The sequence below is a fragment of the Cnephaeus nilssonii genome (assembly GCF_951640355.1).
Source record: "Cnephaeus nilssonii genome assembly, chromosome: 8".
NCBI lineage: Eukaryota > Metazoa > Chordata > Mammalia > Chiroptera > Vespertilionidae > Cnephaeus > Cnephaeus nilssonii.
This window is the reverse complement of record NC_137079.1, coordinates 40,073,839-40,084,701: the sequence shown is the minus strand read 5'-3', so window position 1 is coordinate 40,084,701 and position 10,863 is coordinate 40,073,839. Positions and strand designations below refer to the sequence as shown.

Here is a 10,863-nt window from a genome sequence, read left to right as displayed (position 1 = left end):
GCAGGGCTGGGTTCCTGGGAGGCTTCTCCTTGGCTTGCAGATGGTGCCTTCTCTCTGTCTTCACGTGGTCTTGCCTCTGTGTCCTAGGGCCCTCCTGTGGTAAGGATGCCAGTCCCGCCCTAAGGACCTCTTTTAAAGACCCTCTACAGCAGGGGTCCTCCCTCAGACCCGTTGGAGGTGTTAGGTCGAGGCAGGGGGGAAAGACCACAGCCATGCAAGCATCCACAAGGTAGATGGTGACAAAGATAACTGGCGCCTTCCCAGACCCCTGCCCGAGGCAGGAATTCCACACCTCTCATGCCCTCCACCCTGCCCTCATGAAACAGCTGTATAAAGGAAGTACCTAAGCCCCATTTTGGCGCGAACTTCCCTGGTCGACCGGTGAGTTTCGCCCGGGAGCGCAAGATTAAAACCTCCCCCCTTTTTCCATCACCTGGACTCTGTGTCTTGTTTCCTGCGTCGCAAACCTTCCAGAAGGGCCGGACTATAGTTTAAAAAAAAAACAACTATGAACAAATTCCTATGCACACTGCACATATGTTATTTTGAAGTAAAAAAAACAAAACGGCAAAAACACCCGCATGTGGCCCGCGGGCCGCAGTGTGAGGACGCCTGCTCTACAGTCACATTCAGAGGCACTCGGGTTGGGACCACGTGAACTTCGGGGAGACACACACATCCCCTAACAAATCCCTTGGGGGTGGAATGAAGGAACTACTGCTGACGAAGGGACACACCACTCCACCATGGTGACGCTGCTGGGGCAGGAAGGGGGCCGGTGGCTAAGGCAGCCCCCGGGGGCCCGGGGACAGTGTGTGTGAGACAACTCGGTCTCTCTGGGCCTCCCGGTTTTAGGGGCAGCAGCCCTTCACGCTTATGGATTGAGCTGGTGAGTGCTGACTCGGACTGCATTTCTGCCCTGTGCCTACCTCGGCGCATGGCACCTCATCGCAACCTGCCCAAGGGGATGGGTGGACCAGGCGTTAGCCACCTCCGCTGCCTGTGCCATTGCGGAGCTGCTGGCGGCGACAGAGCCGAGTAGGCCCCGGCTCCTTGGAATCGCAGTGTCTGCAGGACGGCTGGCCTTAGGCAAAGGCTCCCACGGGAGGCAGCAGGCACCTGAGCCAGGAGAGCGCCGTGCTGCCCACGTGCGATCGGACCCGTGCACCCCGGGCCGGGACCCACAGAGGCCAGGGGAGCTTCTCAGGCGCTGTCTGTCCCCGACACAGCCACCGGGTGAAGTGAGAAAGCAAACTGCAGAGGAAGCTGGGCAGCGGCTCGCCTGTGGTGTGCGGCGATGCGGGAGGAGCGGTGGTTCTCGGTGGAGATGTGCCTTCTGGAGAAAGCCGAGCGCCCGGGAACATTTGGGTATCCACGAACTTGGCTTACGAAACTCTCTGTTCTTCCCCCTTAAAATGTCAAGTGATTAAAATTCTTAGAAGTCATCAGGAGACCCTCCACCCAATGGCAGAATCCCCGCACTCCTCTTCGGGTGGGGCGCCCTTTGTGCACCCCCAGGGTGGGACTGGGAGCCCTGGGCACAGAGTCCTGACCTCAGGGCTGCCCTGGGCCCGTGGACTTCCCTCTGGACGGAGCTCGCACAGGGAGGGTGAGGACACCCTTTGGCGGGGCCTCCGTGGTGGCGTGGGGTTATTTGGATAGGATCTGAAAGACGAACCATGACATGTAACCTTTTTTTTTTTTTACCAACTAGTGTTTAAAGCCGACCCCTCTCACTCCCTCTCCCAAGCCTCGCCTTCCCAGGGGGTTCCGAGGCAGGGTGGGGGCTAGGGCTGGGAGGTCAGGGATGGGCTGAGACTCCAGGAAGAGTGTCTGGAAGGAGGGCTGCTCAGAAACAGGTCGGTGTTATGGGTTGAATGTTGTCCTCCCAAAATGTAGGCTGAAGTCCTAACCCCCAGTGCCTGCACATACGCCCTGAACTAGGGTCTTTTCGGGTTTAATGAAGTTTAATGACCTTAAGATGAGGGCCTGAGGGTGGACCTATCCAAGATGGCTGGCGTCCTTGCAGAAAGACAGAAACGCCGTGTGGAGCAGACACAGGGAGAACGCGGTGAAGACGAAGGCAGAGCCCGTGATGCACCCAGGAGCCAAGGAACTCCAAGGGTTGCCACAAAGCCGCGGACGCTGGGAGAGGCCTGGGGCAGACTCCCCCGCATGGCCTCCCCCCTCACTGCCTCCCCCTCACGGCCTCCCGCTCACTGCCTCCCCCTCACTACCTTCCCCTCACGGCCTCCCCCTCACTGCCTCTCCCTCACTGCCTCTCCCTCATGGCCTCCTCCTCACTGCCTCCCCCTCACTGCCTCCCCCGCATGGCCTCCCCCTCACGGCCTCCTCCTCATGGCCTCCCCCTCACTGCCTCCCCCTCACTACCTCCCCCTCACAGCTTCCCCCTCACTGCCTCTCCCTCACAGCCTCCCCCTCACTGCCTCCCCCTCACAGCCTCTCCCTCACAGCCTCCCCCTCACTGCCTCCCCCTCACAGCCTCTCCCTCACAGCCTCCCCCTCACTGCCTCCCCCTCACAGCCTCTCCCTCACAGCCTCCCCCTCACTGCCTCCCCCTCACTGCCTCCCCCTCACTGCCTCCCCCTCACTGCCTCCCCCACACAGCCTCCCCCTCACTGCCTCCCACACACAGCCTCCCCCTCACTGCCTCCCCCTCACAGCCTCCCCCTCACTGCCTCCCCCTCACTGCCTCTCCCTCACAGCCTTCCCCTCACGGCCTCCTCCTCACTGCCTCCCCTCACGGCCTCCTCCTCACTGCCTCCCCCTCACGGCCTCTGAGGGAGCCAGCCCTGCTCACACTTGGATGTTGGACTCTCAGCCTCTGGAACTGTGAGAGAATCAGTTTTTTGTTGTTTTAAGCCACACAGTTTATGGTACTTCATCACAACAACCCTCGCAAACTTATACCATGGGCAAGAGATCAGATGCTGGCGCGGGCATCCAAGGAGGGCCAGTGGTTCTCACACGGGAGCATGCGACCAGATTACCCCAAAACCTTGCCGAAACACAGCGTTGGGCCGCACCCCCAGGGCCGTTGCTTCGTAAAGTCTGGAGTGTCAGCCAGGAATGTGCGTTTCTAACAAGTCCCTGGTGGTGCCGATGCTGCTGGCCCGAGGACCACGCTTTGAGAACCACTGCTCAACGGGCCCATGTGGCCTGGGCTTGGACCTCTGGCCCCAGGAATAGATGTACATCCCCACGGACTCGAGTCGTGCCAGCCCACTTGGAAAACTTAGTGGCCGCAAGCAGGTGTCATTTTAAATGACCCCTTCAGTCTTAAATGATTTACACATGTATTGGTTCATGGACTCCCACAATGAGCCCATGTGGTAGAGAGTATAGTCCCCATTTTTAAAAAAATATGTTATTATTGACTTCAGAGAGAAGAAGGGAGAGGGAGAAGAATAGAAACATCAATGATGAGAAAGATCAATTATCTGCCTCCTGCACACACCACACAGAGGATGGAGCCTGCAACCCAGGCATGTGCCCCGACCAGGAATCCAACCATGACTTCCTGGTTCGTGGGTCAACACTCAACCACTGAGCCACACCAGCCAGGCTATAGTCCCCATGTTTTTAGACGAGGAAAATGAAGCTCAAAGAGAGTGACTCCTCTGCAGGACTCCTCCTCTGGCTCCCTGAGCTCAGATTCTGTACTCAGAGCCCGGCCTGGAGCATCCCCAGCTCATTCAATCCTCAGAACTCAGATTTCCCTGATCTTTGTAAATCGCACCCATTGTCGCCTCGTCTGAAAAGAAAGCTGTTCACATCCATCCACAACCGGCTGCAAACCTGTGCATCTGGGCTCCGCTCTCTCTCCCACCCACTGTGGCCACTTCCTGCTGGATCTCATGACCTGGGTCCTTTTTCCTCATCCTCTTGTTCCCAAATGCCATCGGATGTGACTTCCTTCTTCCTGCTTCCATAGGTCTTAACCAACTGGCCCCAGCTGCTGTGGAGCTAAGAAGCCCGGCATGAGAAACGCCTGGGAGGATGGTCGGGAAGGATTAGTAAGGTCTGGCGTTGGACAGTCCTGCTTGCCTGGCCTCTCTCCCAGGAGGGGCCTCCAGGTGATGAAGGCATCTCTGGTCGTCACACCTCCTCACTGGGCCGGCTGGCCAGGCCCCTTCTTGCCCCATCCATGCCCTTTGACAAGTGCTGGGTTGGTGCAAACTGGGGTGGAGTGTGAGCTTTGAACCCCAGCCAGGTGGGCACCTATGAGATTCACTCAGAGAGGCAGACATAGGGTGCAGAGGCACCTTTCAGCTGAGTTCCAAATTCTCTGAGTCTCTGACTCCCCCCGAAGTGCCTCTACGGTGGGCGCTGACCAGCGCATCCCCAGGACTGGTGTGCAATGCTGAGGCCTGCCTGGCCACGGACACCCACAGCCACGTGTCGGCAGGTAACCCTGGAGTCAATCGTCCTGCCCGCTCCCAGTCCCGTGGAGCCAGAGTTAGGGGCAGAATGGAGGAAAAGCGTGCCCAGAACTTTAACATGAGCCCCAAGGGCTTTTGATGGTGTGCAATGTATCACACTGCAGGAGAGGAATTATCCTCACCCACTGAAACCAGTGAGCACGGGCTGAGCACTCACCCTCAGTACAGAGGAGGGCTGGGCACACACATTTCTCGGGAACTCCCAACCTGGGTGCCACCTGAGACGGTCCCCTGGAGAGAGAGCAGAGTGTAAAGCTCCAGTAGGAAGAGAGTCACGTGCCCAAAACACAGTTAGAAATGTCAAGACGGCAAGCGTCAGGTCATCAGGAACAGAGAGGGTCCTGCTGGGCCAGGGGCTGAGGGCGACTTCACAGAGGGCCTCATCTGAAGTTTGAGGGCCGGGGAGGGGAAGGAGAGCGGGGGGGGGGGGGGGGGGGGGGCGGGGGGGGGGCTGTGCAGGGGGAAAGGCCGCTGTGAGAAGGAGCAGGGCGGGCTGGGGCCCACGCGAGACAGACAGCCCCCTGGCCCTGGTGCTCCCCGCGCTTGGGCAGAGAGCTGCATGTTCTATTTTACTAAATGCAGAATCGCCCAAGTCAACCGCTCTCTGTACGTTGCTTAGACTCAGGAAGGTGCAACGGAAGCTTTGTCGTGTCTCATGGAAACAGCACCTCAGGGGATCGGACCTGCCGACCTGCACCTGCGCCGATGAAACCGAGGGCCTGTCCCTCTGACTGTCTTCCTCCCCCAACGCTGCTCCCCATTAATCACACAAGCCGTGCGGGACGCTTTCCCAGGGCACAGCCGTCCAACTTCTCAGGCCACCGTTAACGGAGTCCCTTCGCCCCACCGACCCCAGGCATCAGGGTCAGTAGCTTGGGGTGCCTCCTCCCCCTGCTTTCCGACCTTTCCAAGAAAACCTTGTCATTTTTGTAAATGTTAACTCTAAGTTTTTACCAATTTTGGTTTGGAAGCAGGATTATTTGTGCTCATTAGAACATTCTGCTTCTTTAGATTTGAAACGTAGTCTACATAATTGATCTAGTGCTCAGCCGACGGATCTTTTGGTGATGCCTGTATTTACTGTGGAAATGCTCTCTTCCAGAAGAAACAGCACAGACCCCCACCCCCACCCCTAAGGCTCAGGAGCTTCACTGCTATTTATCACGATGCACCGCAGGTGGATGAAGTTCAAGCTCTAGGGTGAAGTTCAAGCTCACTCACCACCCAAGACTCTGTATCTACCGTATAAGACGACTTTTTAAGCCAGGAAAATCTTCTCAAAAGTCGGGGGTCTTATACGCCGGAAAATACGGTAACCCACCCATCATTTGGCAATAACTCACTTTAATTCTAAATTGTAAATACCGTATTTTTCTGGTGTATAAGACCCCCAACTTTTGAGAAGATTGTCCTGGGTTAAAAAGTTGTCTTATACGCCGGAAAATACAGTAGTTTTGTATTTACCATTTTGTGTTTTTTTCTGTTTTAAAATTATTTATTAATTATTTTTTTAATCCTCATCCAAGGATATATTTTCCCATTAATTTTTAGAGAGAGTGGAAGGGAAGGAGGGAGACACACAGAGAGAGAAACATTGATGTGAGAGAGACACATCAATTGGTTGCAACCCAAGTACGTGCCCTTGACCAGAATCAAACCCAAGACCCTTCAGTCCACAGGCCAGCACTCCAACCACTGAGCCAAAACAGCCAGCGCTATATTTTTTGCCTTAAAGAACCCTCCCACTCCCCCCCCGCCCCACACACACACAAAAATTACATAGACGTCAGGCCGCCAACCCCGAACCGCTCCCTGGATGCAGTTTTAAAGCCATTAGACTTTATTCTCCTCTAAGGGCAGAGCCTCCAGCCTGGTGGTGCTTTGTGTTTCTGAGGAAGTTCTCACCGGGGAAGAAGAAGAGGATGCTGACGCCCTGAGTTTCAAAACGTCGAGGAGCCATTCCCTGTAACGTGTGGATGCAAAGAAGTAAATGAGGGGGTCGATGGCACAGTTCGTGTTCATGAGGGACACGGTGAGCTGCAGGGACACCTTGAAGGCCCTCTGCTCGGGGCAGGACGGCAGGTAGAGCATCTGCCTCACCATGAACTGGGTGACGTTGAGGTGGTAGGGGCTGAAGCACAGCACCAAAGCGACCAGCACCACCAGCGTGAGCAGGCAGGCCCGCCGGTGGTGCCCTTTCTCACTGGTCAGAGGGTTGTCCCGGGCTGTCCTGCACAGTTTCACCGTGATCTTCACGTAACAAAATAGCATGACCCCCCACCGGCCCCCAGAAGCCCACGACACAAGCCCCCAGGACGATGGGGGACAGCCTGAAGACCTTCTCAACGCTGTCATACTCCATGCAGGTGACCTTGCCTGCCACAGGTATGGTCATGGTCATCAAGAGCAGGGGCACCGTCTGCAGGACCGCCAGGGCCCAGACGGCCACGCAGACCAGCTTTGCTCGGCTGGCACTGCGGAGCCGGGGGCGCCGGTGGGTGCGGACCACGGCCAGGTAGCGGTCCACGCTCACGCACGTCATGAGGTAGATGCCCCCGTAGGTGTTCAGGTAGAATATGAATGCCGTCAGCCTGCAGAGCCCTTCCCCAAAAGGCCAGCTGAAGTCCAGCGCGTAGTAGGTGATCTTCCCAGGCAGAGCCAGTGTGAACAGAAGGTCGGACACCGCCAGGTGGACCAAGTAGACGTTTGTGGAGTTGCTCTTCTTGTCCCTTTGACGGGCAAGGAAGAGGGCGAGGGTATTTCCCAGGGTGCTGAAGACCAGGAGGACTGTGTAGAACAGACAGAGCATCACGCTGGCTGCCCGGGGTGGGTGGTGAGGAAGGCAGAAGCTGGCATTGTGGGAGATGCTGCTTGGGGTGGCTGTGCTGGAAGCCATGTCAGAGAGGTCCTTGGGGAGACAAAAATAAGTAAACTGTGACACGGAATCTCTATACAGCAATAATTAAGAGTTTGCCAAGGCAACATGCACACGAAAAACACATCTTTTCAAGTAAACTTTTTGTTGAAGTGTAACGCACTGTTCCAGTTACGATTGCTGCGTAACAAATCACCCCTGAGATGTAGCAGCTTAAAACAAACTTTTTATGCTCACAGCAGATTTTGATCAGGACACTGTGAGAATGGCTTTCCTCTGCTCCTCAATATTGGGACGCTCAGCTGGGAAGAGTCAAGGGCAGAGGCCGGGACCATCTAGAGGGGACTTCACTCAGTGGGTGGCAGGTAATGCTGGCTTTTGCCTGGAGCCTCAACGGGGGCTGCTAACGAAGGCACCTGTGCGTGGGCTCCTGGGCCGGGCTTCCTCTCAGCATGGCAGCCTGAAAGGAATTAGATTCTCACACAGCAGCTTGCGGCTCCAAAAGAAAGCATCCCAGTGGCTGGGTAGACGCTCCATGTATTAACCACGTCTTTTATTTTCTGTGTTCTGATGTAGTGACCGCTTGCTGCCTTGCAGGGAATGCCCTTTCCTGGGTTAGCCAGTTCCTTGAGTGTGTCTTTCAAATGCAGACGAACCAGTCCAGAGCCACACCTCAGCCAGCTCTTTGTTGGACTCTTACACTCTGGGCCACTATTTCCCCCCCCCCCCCCGCCCCCCTGTCCTAATCACCCCAGGGCCAAGGTGCCAGAAGACCAGGAGCAGCCTGGGTGTCCCAGAGCCTATGAAATTATTCAAACTAGCCAATCCGACACCTGCCGACCCCGCCTTGCCTGTTCCTCTCCACAGAAACCACAATAAAGGCCCTTGCCCTCACTTCCGCCCCTCTCCCTCTGCCTCCTGGCTGACCCAGAGCTTCCTGTGGGGCCCTCTGTGATGTGGTGGGACCCTTCTTCTTGGAATCTCTAAAACAAACCCTCCTTTTCAACGGCAGCTGTCTCCTGATCTGTTGGCCTTACGGAACCTCAAATTTTCCATCGGGGCGCTGCGCCGCCTCCTCTAACCTCGCCTGCACCGTCTCTCCCGCCACCCTCTGTCGGCTACAAGCCAGTCACCAGCCCGCCCCGAATCAGGAGAAGGGGACAGAGCTGCCCCCCCTCAACAGGAGGAACGTCAAAGAATTTGCAGCCATTTTAAAATCCAACACATACACGCAAAAATGTACGCGAATCGTAAAAGTACAGCTTGGTGATTTCCACACGGTGAACACGCCCTGTGATTAGCACCCGGATGAGGACACTTAACTCATCAGCCGCCCAGAAGCTCTCCTTCGCCCGCCCCCCACTCCCCCCTCCACTCAAGGGCGACCACCACCCTCACTTCTGAAATCCCTGCTCAGATTCTGCCCGCAGTCCTTCCCACGCCCCAGAGGACTAACCTGCTCAGAGTCTCGGAGAGCAGCCCTAGGCGGCCTCCTCCTGCCTCCATCCTGCCTGCTCCTTCCCGCAGCCGGAGGGGCTGCTCTCCCTCCCGCCTGCCCCCCAGCTCCCCCTGTGTCCTCCCATTTCTCTCTTCCTCTCTCGCACAAACACACACGTGCACTCACACTCACACACACCCCTGTGGCGGTGCGACCTGCCCTGCCCCTCCCCCACAAGTGTGCAGGCTGATGCTGCCCCGGGAACCGAACCCCCACTGACATGGCTGCCTGAGGAGGAAGCTCTTCCAGTGCCTCTAGGGCAGGCTCCTCTTCCTCCCTCCTTCCCTGAACAATCCGGCCTCAGGCACGCTGAGTTCCAGGGCACCATGTTGAGTTGGGGACTATGGGGAGGGGGCTTCTTGCAGGAGAGAGCATCCCAGCAGGGCAAGGAGCATCATCTCGTGGGGGGCGGGGGGGGCAAATTGAGCTCAGGAGGGTCCCAGCCACAGCTCAACTCACCTTCTAGAATCAACTTCACCAGTCACAGAGCGGCTAGGAGACCCCTGGTTCGAAGTAGTGTGTCCCTTTCCCTGTTTGTTCAGGACTCACAGGCCGCAAGCATGGACTGGCGCCCGAGGAGACCCCAGCCCTTGGCCATTGTCCCCCCCCTTCCTGACTTTCCCGGCCTCTTCCCCAGGACACAGCACCAGGCAGCCTCGCAGGGCCTGGCCCTCAGCCCGGGGGCCTTGGGGCTCACTGCAGTCACTTCCTCAGCCGAGGGTGCCTGAGCCCTCCCTTCACTGCCTGGCACAGCACACAAGCCCTCGGCCCCGCTAAGTGCCACCTCCTCTCTGAAGCCTCTGAAAACTTTGTGAGCCCCTCCACCCTCGGGGGCAATTGATGGCAACTCTCAGGTGTGCCTCTCACAGCGAACACTCCCCAGTGAACCTCGGCAGCATCCGCACCCAGGATGCTGCGGCCTGGCCTGGGCCTCCTTTTTTTTTTTGGTCTTTGGCACAAAACAAGGGCTCTGGACCTTCTTGGGTCCTGCTGGCAGCCCCTGGTCCCCCTTCCCAGAGACACCCACAGAGAAGTCACCTCCACACCCCGGGGAGGGGGCAGGTGCTGTCACACTGTGCGTCTAGTTGTGACTATTTCCTCTGTCCTATCTCTGTGTCCTCCACGGGCTGGGATTTAGACCATAAATGTGACTATCAAGCCACCGGAGTCAGTCTGGGCAGATCAGACCCAAATTCAGAGCCCGAGAGAGAGGGACACACTCTCGGGCCCTAACACCTGTCGCCTACACTGCTTCCAGAAGGTTCTAAAGGTCACCCCTGGCATCTGACTCAAGGGAGCCAGCCTGGGCCTCTCAGCAGTTTTCCCTTGAGGCTGACGCTGGCCGTCGATCCCTCTGGCCTGGCCTAGCTTTCTGCCCAGACGGGAGTGGCAGGGACCCCTGGCCGGGGAGCTGGGGCCGGGCAGGGGTGTTCCACCCCCTGACAACAGATGCAGAAAGAGGGCATGTGAAGAGCAGCTACAACCTGAGCCTTTCTCTCTGAGCCCCAGCACCCGTCTCCTGCCTTGAGGAGACTCACCTGTGCTCCACTTACCTGGCTCACCAAGGGCACGGGCAGCGAGCCCACAGAGCCCTGGCCAGTGGCCAGCCGCCTTCCTCAGGTGGTGCCTGCGCCCTCTGCTCTGCAGGAATGGAATCAGTTCACCACACTGGAATCCACACTCTTGGGGCTTCACCCACCCCTGCTGAAATTTTTTAAAAAAGGAAACAAAACGGGGTATGATCTTCCTGCCACAGGACGTGCACCATCAGCCACAAGACCTCCCAACCAGGCCTGGCCCCCGTGGCTCCCAAGAACGAGGGAGGGAGGAGAGTCGCTCTGGGAAGCCGCTTTCTGTTCTCTTTCTGTGCCCCACACACAAAGGCTGGGGTTTAGACCATAGACATGACTACCAAGCAGCCACCATTCTCCCCTCTCACCCCCCAAGCCCCCGCCACCGGAGTGAGGGCAAGGAGAGCGAGAGGTGCCATGTGGGGACTGTGATAAGCTCAGCCTCCTGTAGGCAAG

The 10,863-nt window shown here is 57.4% G+C and overlaps 1 protein-coding gene across 1 annotated transcript; it reads right to left on the bottom strand.

Annotated features, from left to right (window-relative positions):
- Positions 1-6,296: 6,296 nt before the first annotated feature.
- Positions 6,297-7,359, bottom strand: LOC307103947 (G-protein coupled receptor 183-like; the record flags this gene model as incomplete). The annotated part of the gene is given in 2 exon segments (XM_079778537.1): positions 6,297-6,740; positions 6,742-7,359. Coding segments are annotated over 2 exon segments (1,062 nt in total).
- Between the last annotated feature and the right edge of the window lie 3,504 nt (positions 7,360-10,863).